Genomic DNA, 24,394 nt, shown 5'->3' with positions numbered 1-24,394 from the left:
AATAGGATCCATGTAAATTAACTGAATAGATAATGAAAGGAATATACTTAAAAAATTTTACTAATGAAATTAATGGGCAAAAATTAAAGTTAATGTATGATTATTTTTTCTAAAATATGAAATAAGTACTTTTTTTGAGTGGGATTTCCGAAAATAGTACTTTGAGTTAAGATACTAATAATGCATATTTAGCGTATCTTTTTACTATTTTCGTATATAGTGCAAAAATATCAAAATTACTTTACATACAAGAAAAACCATTTAACATAGTTCCGACCCCAACACCTCCGGCCCATCTCAAAACGAAAAAGACGATGACGCTGGCGACGCACTCGTCGCCGGAAGCACGAACGCGGCCGGCTCAAGCTCGACACCATCATCCAAGAACCCCTTAAGAAACTTCGGCACAACACAAACTTCTGCCTCCGATAGACCCTCGAAAACGTGAACCACCCGCCCCATGCTCGGTCGATCCTTCTCGGCGTCCTGAATGCACCAACACGCCACTCTGCACACTCTCCCGACCTCTTCCACGTCGCCTCGACCCCCCAACCTCTCGTCAAGCAACCCCATCACATCGTCGCCCCGCGACACTCTGCTCGCCGCAACTGCCGGGAAGAATTCCCCTGACCCATCGCTCGACGCACCGCCCGTGTTTCGCCTCCCCGACACCATTTCTAGCAATAGCATGCCGTAGCTGAAGACATCCGCTTTCGTCGTAATTGGCTCATTCGACAGCCATTCGGGCGCGAGGTACCCTCGCGTTCCTCGCACAGTCGTCAAGACCCGGCTGAATTCTCGACCGAACAGCTTCGCTAGGCCGAAGTCACTGATTTTGGGATTCAGCTTGTCGTCGAGCAATATGTTCTCCGGTTTAATGTCGCAGTGGATTATACAGTCGCGGCACTTCTCATGGAGGTAAGATAATCCTCGAGCGATTCCGAGCGCGATCTTGTACCGTGTTGTCCAGTCGATTACATCCGTATCCTTCGAGAAGAGGACGCGTTCTAATGAACCGTTCGCCATGTAATCGAGTATGAGAAATCGATCGGAGCCACGGGTGCAGAATCCTCGGAGACGTACGAGGTTCACGTGTTGGATCGTGCCGAGAGTCGTGACTTCTGCCCGGAATTGCTTCTCATGATTCTTGCCTTGGTTTACACTCTTGAGTCGCTTCACCGCGACGACGATTGAATTCGAGAATGTCCCCTTGTAGACAAACCCGAAGCCCCCCTCGCCGAGCTTTTCGGAGAAATTCCTCGTCGCATTACGCAGATCGCGGTAATTGAACACCGTCAATGAATCCTCCCCCGACGGCCCGGCTGGGTTTCTCCGACGTCTTTTTAAAACGACGAAAATCACAATAACGACGATGACACAAAAACATCCTCCGATCGATCCAACAATAGTCCAAACACTCGAACTCTTTGATCGGACATCGCCATTGCTCGATCCCTGTTCGGACAACCCCGAAACCTTAACATAAACATCTTTCCCCGTCGAATCATCCGACGGGAGAAGCCGCAAGTTGCGAAATCCCCCGATCCAATGCAAGCACTGCCCATCATCAAACACCTGCGCAGTGCAGCTGCAATTTCTCAAACACAACAGCCTGCAATCTTCGGAATTTTCGACGGCTAAAACCACCGCATCCGACGGGAGGTGTACCCGCGACACGACGAAAAACGTGTCGCTACCCCCATCTCCGTCGCACTGCAACGGCCGGCTTCGAGCGCAGCCGTCGGTATGATCTTCCGACACCCAATTTTCGACGTCGACGGGCTCGAATCCTGGCAGGCATTCGCAATGCGGAGGCTTTTCGTCATTACAGCTGCTGAACTCCCCGCAAAGGGCATAAACCAGACACTGAGGATTCGGTCGGGACCAAAATTGAGTCCAATTGGTGGCACCTTGACCCCAAACGAATTGCTGCAGCTGCCCGGACGAGTCGATTAAGAAGCGGGTCAGGGCGCCGGGCACGCCGGGATCGTACGTGAAGAATCGTTCGTTTTGGTTCTCGACGTATCTCAGATTCTTGATGTAGAAATTGAGAACGATCTCCGGAATCAATTCGAAGAATTTTCCGTTCCACTCGCCGGTGCTCCAGTACAGCTTCGTGTCGTTCCACGTCAGCACGTGGCTGGTTCCGTTCGCCGCGACCCCGACGGAGAAGACGCTCGCCGCCGGATTCCTCGCGCTCCGCCATGGCCGGAGCTTCTGTTCAATTCCTTTCAGCTTGTTGTACCTGTCAGAATTTTTACAAGCAATAAAAATCGAAATTCTTGCAATTGCAAATATATATATATATGTATGTATGTATATTGTGAGTACCCAATTTTTCCGGCGGGAAGCCAGTGATCGGTGGGGTAGTCGAAGCTCTGCCACAGTGGCGGCGACGGATCGGCGGGGTTTCGATTTCGAACGACCAGGTTTCCGGTGTCGAGAAGCGTTGCCGCAACGGTCGAATTGGGCGGCGGTCGATTGGAATTTGTGGACCAAATTAGGTCGCCGGAGTCGCTGAGGAGAACTAGGTTTCCGTCGCGGCGGAGGTGGAGTCGGGAGGCGGCGGGATTCTTGAGGGGGTGGTGTCTGTTGGCGACCCAGACGACGACCTTGGTGGGAAGCGAGATAGTGTACCATATTCCGATGTAATAATTTCCTGATTTCTCCGGAGTGAAGAAGCCGAGCTCGAAAGTTCGGTTCGGGGAGGAGAGTGTGCGGTTGCCGGAGAGGAATTCGCCATGGCCGATGGAAAGGAAGGCATGGCAGATTGAGGAGGAAGTGAGGATGAGCAGAAAGAGTTCAGGTTTTTTTAGAGTCATTTGAATTTGATGTGTTTTAGTGAAGTGAGGACGACGGCCATTGAAGTTGCAGGAATTTATTTATATGAAGAAAATTATATGCGGAGTAATAAGTTTGTGGGTGTGATGTTTGAAGAGGGGTAGGTGAAGTCGACGACGAAGCAGCAGGCTAGTGGGAAGATAGGAGCATAAGACACATTTCCAACCCTATGCATTTATACAGTGGTGTACCAAAAATGCGGGAGGGTTCAACCCACCCCCAAATTCTCCCATTTTTGCAGTAATCAACAGTGTTATTCTATTTTTGGAGTAATATTTAGAGTGAAGTTTTTGTGGTACTTTTTTATATTTTTGGTATTTTTTGTATATTGTGTAATTTTAATTTTTTAATACATGATATATAATTTTATATTTTAAAAAATTGTGTGCAATTTTATTTTATTTTGAAAAATAATGAATAATTTTATTTTTTAAAAGTGATATAATTTTAGTTTTTGGAAAGTAATATATAATTTTATTTTTTAAATTGATATATAATTTTACTGTTTGAAAAGTGATATAATTTTTATTTTTTTAAAAGTGATATGTAATATAATTTTTATTTTTTTAAAAGTGATATGCAATTTTATTTTTTAAATTAACGTGTAATTTTACTTTGTAAAAAATTATGTTTAATTATTATGATCATATTTGTCTTGATAGCATTTAATTATTTATTTAAAACTATTTTATTTGTAATATTTATTAATTATAAATGTTAATTTTTATATATGTAATTTTTAAATAATTTATAAATTATATGTGTATGGATCTAATGTAAAAATAAATTAAAGTTGTGGTGTAATTTATATATATGAAAAGTTATATAAAATAATATAAAAGAGGAATACACAGAGAATATACTTTTTAGAGTAAAAATTGAAGTTTATGGTTATTGTAGATCACCTGCATTTGCATTTTTACTGTAGCAACTCCAAAAATGGAATGGAGGGTTGGAGATGGCCTGAGGATTGAAATTTTGGAGGATTTAGATTTAGATTGGGTGGACGAATTTAGGGTGTGTTTGTTTGGGGGATTGGATTAGATTTACACTATTCATCCAATTTTTTCTCCCCAAAAACATCAAATCAAAAATCTATTTTTTATTTTTTATATTATACTAAAAATCAATTTTACATTTAAAACATCACATCAACACCTATTTATATCATATCATACAACTATTCAAATTCAAAATTTTTACTATTCAAATCCCAACTCAAAATCCAAACTCCCAAACAAACACACCCTTAGGATAAATTAGTTTAATTTTGATATTAAAATTATATTTGATAAAAACATATTTAAAAACTATATACTCCCTCCGTCTGCTTACAAAGTTTACATGTTTCTATTTTGGGACGTTCAATTATAAAGTTTACATTTCATTAAATACCCTACTTTTTTTCCACAAATACACTTACTTTACATCACATCATTACTTTTACACAAAAAAATAAAGGCAAAAATGTCATTACACTACTTTTAACTATTCACTATAATTAAAATACTATTATTTCTTAAACACTGCGCCAAAAGTAAATGTAACCCTTGTAAATGGACGGAGGGGGTATTATATTAACGGTAGTTATCATCTAAGAGATTGTAAAATTCGTGTCAACGATATTCTTACTACTGAAATAGAGAATTTCTTTGAGATGATTTAGATTTAGATTGGGCCTACGAAAGAAATACACAAGTTTCTTAAATTTTTTAAAAATAATTATAATTCTTTTATAAGAAAAAATATATCAAAGTAACAATAATATGTATTAATAATATAATTCAAAACCTTAATTGTTCTATGACTTTAGTTTGTTCCGCTATCCGAAAATGTACATTTGGTAAACTTCGGCTGAACCTAATACCGTAAACTAATTCCGATAAAACATGTCACATTAGGCGAATTATATGTAGCATGAAGGCGTCGAAGGTTTAAACTTATGACCTCACGGTCACGGGATTTGTATTTATATATTTTGATGATACATTAATGTCCTTTTTTTATTTTTAATTTAACAATTTCTTAATTCTAATTCTAATTTGAGAATAAAACTAAATAAATTTGTAATTTCTAAAAATCAATTTTCACGTTGTATATATATTCATAATTAAATACAGTAATTTTAAAAATATTTAAATTATAATTTAAATTTATGTTTTTAATTAAATAAATATGAATACATAATTTAAAATCGAACATCCTATTAAATGTATCAACTTGTAACCAATTACGTTTGCTGTAGCCACAACTAAAGTATGGAGGTGCACTACATGTCCAACTTGTTTATATATATATTTACTCTCTTTCGACTGTCCCAAAATATTTATTTATTTTTAATAATCGTAATATTTACTTAATATTAAAAATATAATTTTGACGAAATTCATGGCAATTGAACATTTCTCGTTGTCAATAAACACTGCTCTGTGAGCTCTAGACGAAGACTCAGAGTCGTGGTCAACCTTAATTTTATTTTTTTCTTAACCAACCGTCAACGATTATGGGTGTGGGTGACTTTATTTGTATTTGAAATAGTTTTTTTTTTTTTTTTTTTTTATTATTATTCTTTTCTTTTAAATAATAAATATGATAATTGAAAAGATATTTAATATAATATTTTAAATAAAAATTCCTTTTAGAGCCCTTAATTTAAAAAATACTAACATTTCTTTTTTTTAGCATTAGTCAAGAATTGGGGGAGGCTCCAACCGACCCTCAAAATTTCTCCCATTTTTGCAGTCCGATACAGTGTTACTCTATTTTGAGGGTAACACTCTACACTCCATTCCATTTTTTAAGTGGAGTTTGTGTGGTATTTTGTGGTGTTTGTGTATTTTTGTTATTTTTTTTTTGGTATATTAAGTAATTTTATTTTTTTTAAAAATGATATGCAATTTTATTTTTTTGAAAAATTATGTATAATTTTACTTTTTTAAAAAATATATAATTTTCTTTTTTAAAAATAATGTATATTTTTTTTTTTAAAAAAAAAGTAATATATAATTTTATCTTTCAAAAAATATATATAATTATATAATTTTTTAAAAATAATGTGTAATTATATATGTGGGTTATATTGTAATAATAAATTAAAGTTTGAGTGTAATTTATAAATATAAAAGGTTATATAAAATAATATAAAAGAGGAATACATAGAGAATATACTTTTTAAAAGTGAAAAATTAAAGTTTATGGTTTGAGTAAAATTATCGTAGATCAACTGCATTGTTATCGTAGCTACTGCAAAAATGAAGAAATAGGTTGGAAATGGTCTTAGAAAAGAATTGTTTGTATTGGAAAGTGATCCTCATTCCTCATATCGTTCGATCAGAAAGTATACAGTTGTTTTTTATTGATATTTAAACATTAATTATTATATTAAAATATAGTACAAATTATAAAAAAAATGATAAAAATATATCTATTAGTCTCTTAATGCAAATTAAACTACTCTCTTTGTCACATAAAAATGATATTATTTTTCATTTTTTTCCGTCCCAAAATAAAGATATTATTTCTTAATTTAGTAATTGTACTACATATCTAACATAATAAATACTCTTACAGCTTCTAATATATTACATAAATGTTATTACTTTTGTATCACACAATCTAATAGAGACATTTTTGTCTTTTTCACTATAAACCAATATATACTAATATTAAAAAATTTACGTGTAAAAAATAAATGTTCCTCTTGTTTTGACTGAGGAAGTATATGCTTTTGTTTTTTATGATAATAATTTAGAAAATTTTGAAGTATATTTGTTTGGTATTAATAATTTTAGATATTCTTTTCAAAGATAAGTGAAATCATGAAAATACTGTAGAAAATATATTTTTTAGTATTAATAATTTTAGAGTGTAAACTTATTTAATATAATATTTTGGAAGAAGAATATATTTCTATTAAATAGCAAAATACATAAACAAAACTCTAAAATAAGATAGCCTAAACCAACCAACAATAAATGGCTTCTTTGACTAAAAATAGTCCTTTATGGAAAAATAAGGTTAAATAACGATGTAATAAAAAGTCAAATATTCTCTTGTTTAAATAAAATTTTATGTGAGGCTTATTTGTATCTTTTGCCAAGTTTTTTAAATTTTATTAATTTGATTTGTATTTTTTTAAAAATATATATATATTATTTTTCTCTTACAAAATATTTTATTAAACATTATTTTAATATCAAATACAATCTAATTTTTTTTCAAAATCAACCAAAAAGAAACATACCCTCAAGTTTAACTTTCAATATGTTTTGTGGGTTCGATTTATGTACTAATTGAATCATTTAAATTTGGTGTTAATTTTATTTAGTGAACACATACACAATAAGATAGCTAGTAGCACATATTTGAAAATATATAATAATACAATATTCAATACATATTCTAATAATAGAGTTTCATATAACATAATATATTACTCCCTTCGTCTCATATCTATATATCTATTTGCTTGCACGAAGTTTTAGAAATATTAGTATTATATTAGGATAAAGTAGAAATAAAGGTAAAAAAAAAAAACTAAATTAACCCTATTAGTATTATGTGATATAAAAATAATGATATTTGTGTAATATATTATAAATTGGAAGGATATTTGTAATGTTAGGCAGATGATACAATTACTACAAAAAGAAATTAATATTTTGTTATGGCACGGACCAAAATAAAAAAATAAATAAATTGTTAAGGAACGAAGGAGTATTATTTTCAACCGCTGGCAGCCGCTAGCTGCAGTTTTGCGGCTTTTTCCTTTTTTTAAATTTTTTTTTATTTAAATTAAAAAAAATACGGTATAATATGCATGGCCGTGAACAAATTCATGTAAAGTAATTATTTGATAATTATAATAATTATAGTTAAATAAAATATATACAATATATATGTCATTTGGTAGAGAATAAAATTTTTTATAATACCAAAAAATAAAATTTTAAAATATATATGTTTATATAATATAAATTCATAATCAAATCATACTATTATTAATTTTAAAACTTTAAATTTATTACACATTTATATTATTATGCTTATTACCCATCAAATCAACAAATATCAAATCTCTTTAAATCCAAACCAAACTTACATTGAAAAAAAAAAACACATAAATTCAAACATATTTTAAAATTAAAAAAATAAAAATAAAAACCAAACACTGATCCCAAATTTTCCAAAACCTCCGTGAGAAAACACACCAAAGTTTCTCTACTTGGCCTACACTATAAGGAAAATCACAAAGATAAAATCATTTGAAGCAATAAATTAAATTAAATTTATTACTCCCTCGTCCAACTAAATAATTTAAAAATGTATTATTAAAAATCATTATGATATAATTGTTGAATATATTTCACTAAAAAAAAAAAGAATGTGGTATCTCTCCTTAACTTATAAGGGTAAAGAGACTTCAGTTATTATCAATTGGTTTTAGGTTGGAGCTGGATCTCTTCTTAATAATAATAAAAATAATTAAATTAAAATTAAAATAACTAAATAATTAATTAAATATAAAAATTATAAATTATGAATTTTAAAATGTGATTAAAATGTATAATTATATTTCAATAGGTAGAAAAATAAACAAAATTAGTCAGAGTCAAGAAACATAAGAAGAAATCTTTTGTTGTTACTTAAAATAAAAGTTGACAATATTTGGCTGAGAGAATTCGATAAAGCCAAGCAGGAGCATATATCAAAATAAAGGTATCTTTGATTGAGTTTTAGCCATTTTTTTTTTAAAAAAAAAAAAGGAAAAAGTTTAGATTATATATAAAGTTATTTAATAGTATAATATAATATAATATAAATATTCAATTTAATATTTTGAATAATTATATATATATATAATCTATTAAATAACTTGAAAAAAATGTATTTTTATATGAATATTGAAAATATATTAAAAATTGAAAAAAAATGAAATGAAATGAAAGACAGCCAAACAAATTAATAATAATAATAATAATAATAATAATAGTAATAATAATAAGCAAGTGGTGCATAATATATGGGAAGAAATTTAAGAGGTTGACAATAGTGGGGCACTTTAGTGAAGGTGGATGTGTGTAATAACTTTGGTTGTTGGATTTATTTGTAGGAAATGAAATAAAATGAAATGATACATCTGTCTTGTGAGCCTAATCAATACCAAAAAAAAAAAAAAAAAAAAATAGAGCTAGAAAAAAAAAAAAATATATATATATATATATAAAATGATTTTCAAATTTGTCTAAATAAATAAAAGAAAATTTTGAATTAGAATCGAAAACAGAATCCGTTTTCATTCTCAATGAATTAAAATGACTTGCTCTCTTATAATAGAGTTAGAGTTAGAAAATAAAATTTGCTCGCTTAACGGAGTTATAATCAAATACAAGATTTTCAATATAGTTAGAGTTGTAAAGAGAATTATGTCAGTAGAGATCAAACAATGGTTAGACATCTCTTGTTTGAAGACTAGGTGTTGAGTTTATTCCTCTGGGTCAGTATTTCATTAATTATTATATAAAAACTTTCATTTCATTTAGGGTGTGTTTGTTTTTGGGGTTTAGATTTTAAGTTGAGATTTGAATAGTAAAAGTTTTGAATTTGAATAATTGTATGATATGATATAAATAGGGGTTGACGTGATGTTTTTAATATAATATAAAAAATAAAAAATAAATGTTCAATTTAATACTTTTGAGGGAAATAAATGGGATCAACAGTAGATTTCAAATCCAATCCCCGAAACAAACACAACCACTAGATATTTTAGCTGGAAAATAAGCATTTGAACTTAAAATAAGCTCAAATAAATTTTTGGGCTGGGCTAGTACTGTTGAAAATTTGGGCCGTGTTTGGGCCTGTGCAAATTGGATCATGCTTGGTCCAGCACAATTTAACAAATATTATAAATATATAAAAAGTAAAAATGTTATATATATTTAATGTTAAATTTTTTAATTATAATAAAAATAATTTAGTTTATTTTTAATAAAAAGTTTTGTAATACATTTTTTTTTTAAAAAAAAAATATAGAAATTAGGTTGATTTGACTGGCTCAACACGATTTTAACCGGTCATTCTTGAGTTTAAGCTTTCAAGCCCAATTGTAAAATGGGCCGGGCCAATCCAATATGAAATAAAAATTATTTGGCCCAACTCAAAATTGCTACCTCTTATCTTGACGTCACTTTAACTATTCTCCAACTCTCCCAGTCAGTTAGGGGTGGCTAAAAAAATCGAATAGAACTGGAATCAAATTTTCGACTAATCGAGCAAATCGGGTTCGAATATAAATGCTACATATTTAATATTTATTCGGTTCGATTCGGTTTGGATTTTTGATATTTTTTTCGGTTCGGTTAACTGAACCGAATATATTTATATATTTATATTACTTCATCCGTTCCATAATTAGGTATCCGTTTGCTTTTTGCACGAAATTTAAAAATATTAGTATTATATTGGAATTTCGTAGGAATAAAGTAGAAAATACTAAAATAACATTATTAGTATTGTGTGATATAAAGGTAATGATATTTGTGTAATATATTGTAAATTGTATTATATTTGTAATGTTAGGTAGATAGTACAGTTAAAAAGGAAATGAATACTTTCTTAGCAGACTAAAATGAAAAAATAGATAGTTTGTTATGAGACAGAAGAAGTATTATATCTTAAAATTTATATTAAAAATTATATTCGGTTTGGTTTCGATTCGGTTTCGGTTTGGATATTTGAAATATTTGCAAATGTTTTTATTTAATTAGAATTTTAATGATTTTTTAATATATATTTTTTAAATTTCGATTCGATTTGAATTATTTGCAAATATTGCAAATATTTTCGGTTAACCAAAATTTTCATTAGGATACGGTTCACAGTTTTGAGTATTTATTCGGTTCGATTCAGATATTAAATACTTGTATATTTGTAAATATCCGAACCGTGCCCACCTCTAGCAGCAGTCCTGTATATTTCAAGTTAATTAATTCGTCTTCTTATGCTGTGTTTGTTTGGGAGATTCATCTCATTTTTTTTTTCCTCAAAACTTCAAATCAAACCCTATTTTTTATTTTTTATATTATATTAAAAATTAATTTTACATTTAAAAAATCACATCAATACCTCTTTATATCACATCATACAACTATTCAAATTCTAATTTTTTACTATTCAAAAGTCAAAATCCAAACCCCCAAACATTCTTCCACAAAATTCTACCAACCATTGTCGTCACTCATTAGCGCTTGAAAAATAAATAAATAAAAATTTTAAAACAAAATAAATATTATTTAAATAAAAAATTTAAACCTTCAAATTCTATTAAGACCGAAGTGGAACAGTCATTAATTCATCATACCTTGTACTTGATATATATGTGTAACACAAACGAATTGCAATTTGCTTGTGTACATACATCAATAATAATAATAATAATAATAATAATAATAATAATAATAATAATAATGGGTTAATTAATATATATATATATATATATAAATATGCTATGATTGAAGAAGTGCAGCTTTAGAAATGGCATCGAAGGCGTACTCTATGCAGGACTTGAACTTATTTGGATCCATAAAACCCTTTTCCATATTCAGTGCAATTCTAAGCTTTCCCACGTAACTTATCATAGTTACTGACAGGCTCTGCATATACCAAATTAATTAATCAATTTCTATCAAATAAGATTCAAATTAAAACTAAATTAGAATTAGGTAAAATTGCCGATAACTTCGGTGTTATTTCAAAATTCAACATAATTTTTTTTTTACTTTAAAAATTGCTAACAAAATTCCTCTTGTGGTTTCAAAAAATATAGATGAAATGTTATTTTCTCATCATACAAATTTTTTTTTTTTTCTTTTCTTTTAATATAAAGAGTCTTATGCAATTTTTAAAGTATAAAATTTCGAAATTATAGAAGAATTATTACCAATTTTACGTTAATATTAAAATAAATTAATACATATATACCTGGGGTGGCCCAGCCACGATGAAATACAATCCCTTAACAGGTTGGTTGGCTAATGCCATTTGTTCGACAGGCCCTATCAGATTCGATATTGCCATGCTCGTGTTCTTTAAGGTCCCGTGGATATATTTTGCTGTTGCCTGCACTTAGCACAATATATATATATATATTGAATTTAATTTTATCGGAACTATATATGAATTTTTTTTTTCGATGACATAAAAATCTACAACCGCTACCCGAAAAACCGAGGAAACCCATTCAGTCAATCAGAATGAGATTGTTGTGTAAGAAAAAAAGATGGATTATAAATCAGACCAAGACACTTATTAATATGATAATTATTGATGCTTACGTGTCCCCAACCTTGACTCTTACTCAACTTCTTTGTTAATTACATTATGGCCCACATTGCCCACAATTTATTTTCTTCCAAATTGACCACTCCAAATTCCCAAAATTGAACAATTCATTTCATAATATTACAATCAAACAAAAAGAAAGAAAGATAGAGGAATTAGAAGTGTGATTGGTTGTTATTTTCCCTTCCCTAATCCCTAAATAATAATTCAACTCTATCCATCCAACTAATTTCATACATATATATTAAGACTCAAATTATATGAGGTTGTCTGCATGAAAACTAAAAAATAATATTCTTTCCATCCTATTTTTAATGTATTATTTTGAAATTTTATAGTAGATTAAAAAAATAATAGTATTTTATTAATTAATTGAAAGAATTTTTTGATATTTTTGTTTTTTTTTACTTTATGTATAAAATAATTGTCTGTATAATTATATATTTATAATTTAAGTAAACATATAGTTTGATATTAATATATGATTACTTTTATTAAAAAATAAATTAATATTTTTGAGTACAACATGTGAAATTGGTAAAAATTATAATTTGAGTTGTAATTAATGAAAGAAATAATATTCTATACAAAGTAGAATAAGTAAGTAGAGATATTATGAAAAAAAATTACAAAATAATTATTATATACGAAAGTAGGATTAATAAGATTATAAATGAAAAAAATATTTTATTATAAATAAAATGCACATAAATTTAACGAACAGTAAAAAAAAATGCATATTTTTGACAAACAGATCAAATAGCATAATAATAATTTTTTAAAAATTAATTAGTTAAGAACATACCTCGGGTCCTTTGAATTTGCTAATAATATTAAGAAGTTGGCCGGTCAAGAACACGGAGCCAGAGTTTCTCTGGCGCTTAATTATCCGGTGAGACTTTTTAACAAATACGAGAGGATTCTGTATTTCCTCTGGAGTAAGTTTAGGAAGAGGAACAGGTAAGAATGTAAATCGATTCCCCCATGGCATGTCAGAATCGGGTCGAACCATTTCATCCACGGATCTATAGCCCCCGATGGCCCTCGTATTCAATAGCACTAAGGCTGTTGATTTCGAATTGCCCGATCCTTCGCTTGTTTTTTGCATGTATAGGCGAGTCCCAAATATAATTATGCCCGTAATCACGTCATTAATAGTCTACATATATGTACAAATTTAAATAGGGACATTAGAATATGTACACATATATATATATCTATTATAACAACATGGATGAATTCGAATTAGGGCATGAAATAGTTTGACAAAGAAGACATCGTCATTCTTATCCACGTTTACTATATGTTTTTTTTCTATTTATTTTTAATATATATATATATATTTCTAAATTTATGATAATTTTGAAAACTCAATGGCTTATTATGAGGTTGGTAGTTGAGCATGCATACCGACAAGGGCTACCATAAAATTATTCCCATGATAATTATATGTATATATATATATATATATTAATTGAAGCTGTTCTTTTCCATTGCTGAATTATTGAATAAAAAGTACATATATAATATACGTAGACTGATGGCCTAGACAACGTATGTTAGTCGAACTCTCTTCATTATTTATTATTATTATTATTATTATTATTATTTATATAACGTGGAAATCTGTACAATAGTATGAGTTAAATTAGAATGATCGAAATATTTTTCTTAATATTTTGAAATTTAAGTATTTTCTAAAATTAATAATCTGATCAAATTATATGTAAAACCATCTACTACTGGGGTAGAAAACAATTAAAAGAAGGAATTTTTCAATAAATGTTTATCATTTTAATGTTAATAAATTCTACTTGAAAGTAATGATATATATTTTAATGACTTATCTGTATTCTAAATATTCTAATTTGGTATATATATAATATCTTAAGAATTTGATTATTGCCAAAAATAAACAAAACGACATACCACGTTGAGCTTGTTCTTGATTTGCTTGATCTGATCAATCGAAAAAGTGGTGGTGGCGGTGGCGATCGGCCGGAGCTCCACAGCGTCTTCGCCGGACCTAATCGGCGACTTATCATCCTCATTAAGACTACTCTTCAGAAGGCTCCACCCGAAGTCATACACGGTGTGCCAAATCCCTGAGAACAGCCGCGGAACTCGCCGGAGGACCGATTTCCGGCGATCGGCGTCCGCCGCCGACTGCCGCGACGGGAAAGTGAGCGGCAACAAGGGGTTGTCGAGCCTCTGGAGGCAGGACAGGAGGGCGCCCATGAGGGAGTAGCCGTCGCCGAGGGAATGGTGGAGCTTGAAAATTAGGTTTCCGGCGGCGTGCCGCGTCGGATACTTAACGATGTGAATCTCCCAGAGCGGCCGCGACGGCGGGAGCTGCTCCGTCGACAGGTTCGAGAGGTAGTCGGCGAAGCAATCGTCGTAGTACTCCGCCGCCATCCCGTCGGGGAAGATCGGCACCTTCACGTGCTCCTCCACGTGCACCTCTACCTTCTTCCATTTCTTCACCCCCTTCTTCCCCGCCACCTGTCCAATGTCCGTACACAAATCCACCATTAGGGTTCATCCTCCTTGCAATTTTTTTTTTTTTTTTAATTCTTATTTTATTTGCAGTTTCTCAATTTCCATACTCTTCCCAAATCAAATCAAATGGCTCTTTTAGAGTTTTGTAATAGATTAAAACAATAAAAGTATTTTGTCCTCCCTCCCAAATCAAAGAAGTCTTTTAAAATTTTATAATAGATTAGCAAATAATAGTATTTTGTGATTGTGTAAGAGGTTTTTATATTTTTGCCTTTATATAGAAAGTAATTGCATGTGTAACGATATATTTATAATTTATGTATAAATTAAAAGGTATTTTAATATTAGTGTATAATTATTTCTTTTAAAATAAAAAAGATATTTGAAGTGAAACAGAAGAAAATGGTAAAAATAGTACTTTAGGACAGAAAAAATATAAAATATCACATTAAATTATTATTTTATTTAAAAAACCAATAGCATTATGTCATTTTCTTATCATGTAATCATGCCATTCACCATAAAATTATACTACTATAAATTTCTCTGTACAAAATATCATATCCAACAATTCTTTTACTTAAAAAAAACAATAAAATTTTAGATTGTCTTTCTTTAGCAAAAGTTGATCGATTTTTACTATTTGAACTTTACATTTTCAAATAAATACAATCGAATCTTCTCGATCCAATCAAATCCAAAGAAACACACTTAACTAAAACACAAAGAACATATATATTTATATATATGTATATGTATACGAACCATGATGGAGGAGAAACGAGGATTGATTGGCAAGAAAACATCTTTGACGAGGGAGATGGCCAAGGAATCATCAATGGGACCTTGGCATTCCAAAACTCCAAGAATGGTTAGGGACAACACAGAACTTTTCAAGTACTGAGCACTAGGGCTCATGGGCTCCAGCCCTAATTCTTCTTCTTCTTCTTCCTGCTGCTGCTGCTGCTGCACCTCAACTTTCATATTATTAATTCTATATATCTCTGAATTTAATATGTACCTATGTTTTGTTGTGCCTCCACTCCACTGTTTATTAATTTGGATAGATCTAGCTACAGATACACATACATATAGATTATATAGGTGGAAGGGGTACTGTGAGATTGATGACTTGGCATGCAAAAGCCCACTAATTATATATATATATAAAATAATTAATTGAAAATTAGTCGTGATAGTTGGTAGAATTATGTCACATTCGAACAATTAACTTAGGCTGCTAAAAAAGATTGTAAGGTGGCCAAAACCAGGAAAAAGATGATTATTCCACGCAATTGATTGTTGTTAAATGTGAAAGAAAGTTGAGAGACAAAAGACAAGAAGTAAGATTGCATAAAGATTTATAAATATTGGGACCCACAACCTTTTAAATTTTTTTTTTTTTTAAAAAAAAAATTATATATCAATATAAATATACACACCATAGATTGTGTCTTGTTTATTTAAAATTTAAATTAATTTTTTTTATAAAATATTATACCCAATATTATTTAAATACAAAATTTTAATTTTAATCTTTCAGAGTATTTTTAAAAAATAAAAATAAAAATGATTGAAGATGGGCATGATTTAATAATTTTATGTATTTATTTATTTTTCCTTATCATTCACATCACAAGTCGTCCGTTTGGACTGAGCACCAACAGCAATATAATGTAGTTATGGTTGGGACATTGTTTCATATTAATTACTTTGATGATAAATGGATGGATGGATGGAACTTCTCCAATATGACAAATTATTCTTCTTAAATTTCATGACATTTTCTACAACTTGTTATATATATATATGGTCCTTCCAAAAATAAAAAGTAAATTAAAAAATTGATACAAAAAAATAAAAATATTTTAAAAAATATATTAGTGAGTTAATAAAGTAATTAAAAATTTAAAAAGTATAGATTAAGAGTGTGTAAGAATTTTTATGTTATAAATGAAAAGTAAATATTTTTTCTATCTCAACTCACTGTATTTTATTTGTCTCTCGAAAGTATATATTTTTTAGTCCAATAAAAGTAATTTATATATAAATATTAAAATATTTCTAACTATTACAAAAATATTTGTTTTTCTATTTATAAAGATAAAATTGTCAAAATATCTTATCGTGTGATTATTTAGGCTGGTTTGGAGAAATTTGGGTTTGAGTTTGGTTTTTATTTGAATTTTAGGATAAGTTTGAGTTTATTTGTTTATTTTGTGTTTGGGTTTGGTTTGAGTTTTGAGATATATTGATTTGGAGAGGGCAAAATGTTTATAATTTATTTAATTTATTTAATATTTAGCTAATAAATTTATAATTTTATAATGTAATACTACTAGATTTTATCCTTTTTTTTTTATTTTTATGTTGAAAAAATTATTCAATTAGCGCAAGACATACCAAAAATTTGTAATGCTATAATTTATTTAGTTTGTCTGTTTATTTTATAATTTAGAATCGGGTAAATTGTTGTTTTTAGTCGTGATTCATTTTATCATTTTAGAATTTTAAATGAATTTTGTTTAAAAATAATTTTACAAATAAATTTTTTTCGCTAAAATAGTTTTATGGTGTCGGATTCGTTGCGCTGGCCCACCGTAAGTGCACACTGGGTAAACTTCCGACCGGATGGATCTCTTTGATTAGGTGTGTTTTTGTGAAAAGAGCTAACATATTTTTCTTAAAAAATTACAATATTACACACATTTATTATTTTATATTATCTACATAATTTCTTATAATTTCACATAAAAAAAAAAATTCTCTCCAAATCAAAACACAAAACAATCAAACCCCAAGTTTCCTTGCCATTATATTCTTAACTATTCTTATTATTTTTTCGTTTAAATTTTCTTAAAATAGAATTCATTTTATCAGCTCCGGCACCCAACGTTTTTAGATGAAATTATTTTTAGCGTGGTACGGAAATTATCTTAAAAATATAAAAAAAATATATTATTTTAAATTGAATATTTGTGGTAATAAATTTTTAACTTTTTATAATGAGTATTTAATTTTTTTTTTTTTTTATTATGTTTGAAGAATCGTAATTGAAAAATGATGTTGAAAGAATAGAAAGGTTTATTTCTATCACTCTACTTATTAAAGTAATATCTTTATGTTCGTTCCAAATGCAAGTTTGCTTGATTTTAATTTAAATTTAAATTTAAATTTTAATAGTATCTTGATAAAATATTTTATAAAAAAAATATATTTTTATTGAAATTTGTACTGACTAATAATACTATTAATTTTACTTTTGAGAGAAAAAACCAAACAAACTAAAATATACTAATATTTATTTATTTATATATTATATATATTTTTTTACAAAATAAATATTTATATTAAATATTAATTATTATATCAAAATATAATACATATCAGAGGAAAAATGACAAAAATATTATAATACTAATAGAAATACATTTGTATAAAAAGTTATATAAATATATAGATATTTTTTAATATTAACTACAACGATGTAAAAGGTAAATATAACACTTAGAGACGGATGGAGAGAGTATCCGATTTTGAATGTAATTTTAATTTTTTTTTATAATATTACATAAAAAGAAATAACTATTTAATTTAATAACTCTGAAGTTTATTTTATTTCATTTATTTATTTTTATTTTTTTTATGAATGGTGCAAAAAATGCCAAACTTTAAATAAGTCGAGCCATAATTATTATTTTATTTATTTTTTATTTATTTATTTTTTTCTAATATGCAAATTGTCACTGCCTCAAGATTTGGGTTGGGGGCATTGTTATATTACAAGTTTTCTTGCCGAAATGAACAAACACAATATTGTAATATTGGAGGGTAAGGATTTATCAATAATTCAAACCTTCACATGACTTGTCCATATGTATAAATTAAATTCAACTTAAAAAATTCTAGGGATATAATATTTTATTTTATTTTATGTTGTCTGTAAATTTTCGTCCATTTAATATTTATGCTCAGAGATGGATTAATGCTTAACTCAACCACCACACATATACAGATGTATACATATATATTATATATATATATATATATACACAGAGACGAAACTACGTGACCCCCAAGCCAAATTTTTTATAATTTTTTTAGTATTAAAAATATTAATTTTTATGTATTTATATACAATTTGCCTCCTTTAAAAAAAAACTATCTAAATTTATATATAAATTTGTCATTATTATTTATTTAAATTTATTAACTAAATATTAAATAAATTATAACATTTTGCCCCGTCCGAAATTTAGATGCTAATTTCGTTACTATATATATATATATATTTAATAAAAGAGGTAAATAGGTAAGAACGCTTTAGCCTTGACTAGATGCAGCTGTTGAGCTGAATAATATTGATATATAATTTAGATTAGACAATTGTTATTTGGATATATATTTATTTTATAATTCATCTATAAATATGTCTATGATTTTCACTACTTTGATAGAAGTCTTTTTTAATTTATCTCTAATTCCAATGTAGTATCAGAGTAACCATCGAAAAAAATAGAGCCAGTAATTGGTCGATTTGTGTCGGGTTGAATACTTTAAACGGGTTAAATTACTAAATTCTAATTCAATCAGTTTATTATCGTGTCGGGTTCGTGTTGATCCGTTTATTATCGTGTCGGGTTCGAGTTGACTCGTGTTAACCCGTACACATAATTAAGTCGAATTTATTGATTCAAATTAAATAATTTTTTGTTGTGTTATGTTAGTTTTTATTGGTTTGAGCGTAAATTAAATTGAATTATTTAAAATTGAACTTAGTTTAAATTAATTTATGAGAAAATTAATAAATTATGATTATTTTATATATATAATAAATATATTAATCAATATTAATATATTATAATCGAGTTGTCGTGTCTAGTTCGAGTTGAGAGTCTCAACTCTAACCCGACCCGTTTATTATCGTGTCGGATTCGTGTCAACCCGTATACATAATCAGGTTAAAATATTTGACCCAAATTCAATTATTTTGTATCGGATCGTATCGAGTTGTCGCGTCGGATAAATTTTTACCAGCTTTAAGAAAAAGTAATAAGGATGTCAAGAGTCTTATCTCACGTGGGAGACCAAACAAATCATAATTTCCTTAAATATATTGTGGTTTCATTTATTGTAAATGGATTAATTGAGATTGGATTGGTTTGGGCCTTGAGTTTGGGCTTGGCGTAACATTGGGTTTGATTATTTTAAATAAGTAAAAATGAGCCTTGGGCCGTGAGGCATCGTGGGTTAAGCTCAATTGAATTAAAATTAAATTTTTATGATTAATTAATCAATTGCAACGCGTGGAGGAAAGTTATGGATTTTGTGGCTTAATACATCGGCAACTTTTACTACAAAACCGTCAAATATACGAATAATCTTCCTCTCTAACAAGAAGGTAAAAACTAAACCTATTACTACATAGGATTAGAGTTTTTTCTCTTTTGATAAAAAATTGGGCTTAACCCACGAATTAAACTCCAAAAAAGAGTTTTTCTCTTTTGATTTGTAACTCCCTTGACTTTCCAAATCGATGCAAACATACGCTCTGTTTTCGCAATACATTTTCACTCATTTGACATTATTTATTTTTTAAAAATATTAAATCAAATATATTTTTTTTCTCATAAAATATCAAATCAAATACTAATTTTTTACTTTTTCCAAAACTTTCAAATTTCCAAAATCCTCCAAAAATTCCTATATAAACAAAATGGAGTTCTTTTCGCCTTTGTATTGCTATGGTCTATTTGTGCCGTTAAAGACCTCTTCCAACTCAGCACAATAAAACAAGTAATGAGGATAGTCAAGCGGCCAGATAAACAATTCGATCCGTTCATCCTATATTTTTAAATGAATTAATTTTTTATGTGTAGTATGAGAAATTGTATTAAAAATATAAAATATATTACTTTAAGTTGATTATTTGTAATAAAGATATTGAATGATTTTATTATTTTTTTATTACTTTAAATAGTTACGAACGATAATAAGAAAAATTTATGGTTGTTTTCGTTACTTATGGTATGATATTTGATTTTAAAAATTCACAGAAATATACAATGACAATATCTGTAATAATTTAAAATGTTGTAAGTATTATGGTTATTTTTTCCGCAGCTAAAAATAGTCGCGAAAATTTTTTGTGACTATTTTTTGAAGAAATAGTAAAAAACACGGAATAAAAATATTTACGACATTTTCGTTACATAAGTCGTTCCTTTAAATAATCACGAAAAGTTGTTTGTAACTTTTTATGCAAATATTAGGAACAGTCAAAGCAAAAAGTTGTGATATAAACTTGTCACGAAATTACTTTCGGTGACTTTTAATTATCTGCAAATTAAAATTTGCGATAAATTTTCGCAATTATCAACATTTTTTCTAGTAGTGTAAGTTGGCTCGTTTGGACTGGCTATCTATTAATCATCTCACAATACAATAGCAATGTATTATATGGTGCTTTGGATAGTTTTTTAATATGTTAGAAATATTAAAATTAAAATTAATTATTTATCTAATATATATTTAATTTAATATTATATATGTTAAATGATAGTATATTGCACAATATTAAAAATAAACTCATTATAGAATATGATTATATAAACACGGCTAAACAATTAAAATTTAACATTAAGTATGTAAACAATCAGCAAAAACTGATATGATATGATAACTCAATACAAAATAATTGAATTTGAGTTAAGAATTTTGATCCGATTAAATATATATATATATAGGCGCGAACCCAACACAATATAAATAAATAGAGTTAAGATAGAGACCCTTAACTAAAATCGACATGACAAATCGATTATAATATATTAATTAATTTATTATATATAAAAATAATTTTAATTTAATAGTTTGTGTTTTTTCAAAAACTTATTAATTTAAATTGAGTTCAACTCAAATATAAAAAAACCTATTTCTTTTAGTATTGCAAGTGACCTCTTATCATTTTAAATTCATAATTTGACTTTGCATATTAATAATTCTACAAATAAAATAATATGTTCGTACAAATGGTCATCATGCGTTGGAGTTACTAATATGGCACCGTCGTAACACGATGAAAATTGAGTGGATGTCTTGTGAAAAATATTTGAGAATCATTCTAAGATCATAACTAAATTTTATACTCCCTTCGTCCAAACCTGGTGCAACATTTGTTTTGGCATAAGAATTTTGTAGATAGTATTAAATAAAATAATTTGGGAATTAAATGATATGATTAACGAAAAATGTATATTTATTTGAGTGATATAATGAGATAAAGTGTGATATAAAAATTAAATATATTTCATTACTTCATATTTTAGAAATATTGCAGAATATTTATGATAGACTAAAAAAATATATTAAGGTGTTTGGAGAAGAGAGTATTAAATTAGTCCTAAAATGTTGTAGGGTGTTTGGAGAAGAGAATATTAAAATATGAGATAGAAATTATATTTCATTACTCCAAATTTTAAAAATATTTCAGAATGTTTATGACAGACTAAAAAATAAATGTTGCAGGTGTTTGTGTTTGGAGAAGAGAGTATTAAATTAGTCCTACAACTAAATTTTTTTGGCATGAATGATCCTTCGACGTTTTCCACGTATATGTCAGGTGGTGCTTACTCAACGGACACGTGTGCTCCGCCGTACCTCATGAGCAAATCTCCAGCATCAGATGATCAATTGGGCAAAAAAAAAATTCATTTACATGACGATTTATATATATGTTCTAGGAACTAAAATGACAGTTTTCTCATGATTTATATATAGATTGTACTCACTTCGTCTCTTGAATAAGTATCTGATTGTTTTTTGCACATAATTTTTTTAATATTAATATAATACAGATATGTAGTACAAATTAAAATAAAATGACAAAAATAACATTATTTACTTTGTACGATATAAATGCAATAATATTTGTAATATAGCGAAAATTGTAAATATATTTTTAATATTAAGTAGATTATACAGTTATATAAAAAAATTGTTAGGAGACGAATGAAAAGTAAAAAACAAATACATAATTTATTAAGGAAGAAAGAAAGTATTATTTTTAGATTTAGCAAAGAAAGTATTATTTTTAGATTTAGCCGGGTTTTATATGATCCTGATTTTGCCTTTTTGATTTTGAGACTTTTACACTTTAAAAAAATAAAAATAATTGAAAATGATATTTAATTTTATAATTATTGTATGTACAAGAATTTACGTAAAATATAATTAATAAATAATTACAAAGTATATTAGTAAAATTAATAATTTTATAATAAAAATAATTATAAGTTCATATAACTAAATAATTTAATTTTAATTGAGATTAAAAAATTAAAAAATATAAATTCATATTTTAAAAAAAATTTATTTGAACGCTTCAAATATTTTATGTGGAAAAAAAAATTAATATTATATATATATATATATTTATAAAGTTAGCAGTAGCAAAATTACTAAAAATGTTCTAATAGATAAACAAAGCCCCGTAATTTTATTCCTGTCCTGCTATTCGCTGGGCACATGCACATGCAGGCATTAATGCTGATTTTTGATTTCATGGTATATGCCCATAATATTCTTACATTAATTTTTGCATCTCCAATTTTCCATAATATTCCAATACACTTGCGGGCCTTATGCTATTCTCCATAAATATCCTTTTACACTTTAAATCGGATTTTGTATGCGTTGGACAAGGGTTTAAAAGTACCTGAACATGAAAGAGGCTCAAAGATAAAAGTGGAATCAGAACTCATTGGCCACGGAGCCGCTCAACAGCAATGGAGCTTCAAGTCTCGGAGCCAAAGACTGCTGCTTCCACAGAGCCGAAGACAATAATTTTCATTGGATTGTGGTGCTTCTACAGGGCCGAAAGCAGCAGCCTCCATGAACCTTAGGGCATCAACTTCTTGGACTATGGCGCCTCCATCCCGGAACAATATTTCCATAAGATCAGAAAGTGTTGTCTGAATTGGGTTGAAAACAACTACTTTAGGTCTGGGTTAATAACTTCGTACTTAACATTAGTGGAGGGCGTATGTACTTCCATACTTTATTCAAAAAGTTCTATGGAACAAGCCAACAAGAGGAAAACCGAAGATTCCATTTAGTTCGAGGCTGTTGAGGATACATCCTCGTGGACCGGCTAAGAGTACAATGGAAACAAGTCGGAGTAAGCAACAAATTTGGTACAGAGGCAATGAAAGAAGTTCAGAGCAAGTGGAACCCGGTCCAGGGCAATGGAAGTGGTTGGGAGCTGATGGGGAACTGATGGAAGGAGTGGAAGGAGGTTACTAGACGGTTGGAGACAGTAGTGGGAGGTTATTAGACGGTTGAGAGTGGTGGAAGAATAATTGGAACTGTCACTTTTAGTTGGAAGAGACGGTTATTCTATTTTAGAAGTAAAACTAAGAAAAAACACATCAACACCGGCACAAGAAGATGAACTCGTATTTTTCTCTATTTTCTTTTCATGTTTTAGTTTCGTTTTATGTATTTTAATTCTAATTACATGCTTTTTTTTTATTCGCTTTCCAAAGATGTTAATTTAAATCCATCGAAATCGATCGTTTAGGCTCAAAGCCTTGCTTAGGCTCGAAGCCGTGCAGGCTCCACCGAAGGAGCCGTCCAAAATTCGATAACGGACAAGCTATTTGGAATACTTCCGGAACCCATACAGACAAATCGACAAACGGTTTTGAAACCT

The 24,394-nt window shown here is 28.9% G+C and overlaps 2 protein-coding genes across 2 annotated transcripts; both read right to left on the bottom strand.

The window, feature by feature from the left end:
* Positions 1–181: 181 nt before the first annotated feature.
* LOC127247620 (G-type lectin S-receptor-like serine/threonine-protein kinase At2g19130) lies at positions 182–2,986 on the bottom strand. The gene is made up of 2 exons (XM_051269555.1): positions 2,332–2,986; positions 182–2,245 (listed from the first exon to the last, which is right to left on the bottom strand). Exons 1-2 carry the CDS (start codon positions 2,820–2,822, stop codon positions 298–300), a joined length of 2,439 nt encoding a protein of 812 aa, XP_051125512.1. The 5' UTR covers positions 2,823–2,986; the 3' UTR covers positions 182–297.
* Positions 2,987–11,112: 8,126 nt separating this feature from the next.
* On the bottom strand, positions 11,113–15,774 carry LOC127247621 (wax ester synthase/diacylglycerol acyltransferase 4-like). The gene is made up of 5 exons (XM_051269556.1): positions 15,448–15,774; positions 14,113–14,685; positions 12,989–13,342; positions 11,824–11,961; positions 11,113–11,495 (listed from the first exon to the last, which is right to left on the bottom strand). Exons 1-5 carry the CDS (start codon positions 15,664–15,666, stop codon positions 11,349–11,351), a joined length of 1,431 nt encoding a protein of 476 aa, XP_051125513.1. The 5' UTR covers positions 15,667–15,774; the 3' UTR covers positions 11,113–11,348.
* Positions 15,775–24,394: the final 8,620 nt, after the last annotated feature.

Source organism: Andrographis paniculata, unplaced genomic scaffold, assembly GCF_009805555.1.
Source record: "Andrographis paniculata isolate CXL003 unplaced genomic scaffold, ASM980555v1 Contig32END, whole genome shotgun sequence".
NCBI classification, from domain to species: Eukaryota; Viridiplantae; Streptophyta; class Magnoliopsida; order Lamiales; family Acanthaceae; genus Andrographis; species Andrographis paniculata.
Note: the sequence above shows the minus strand (reverse complement) of the source record. Positions and strands in the feature narration are given on the sequence as shown.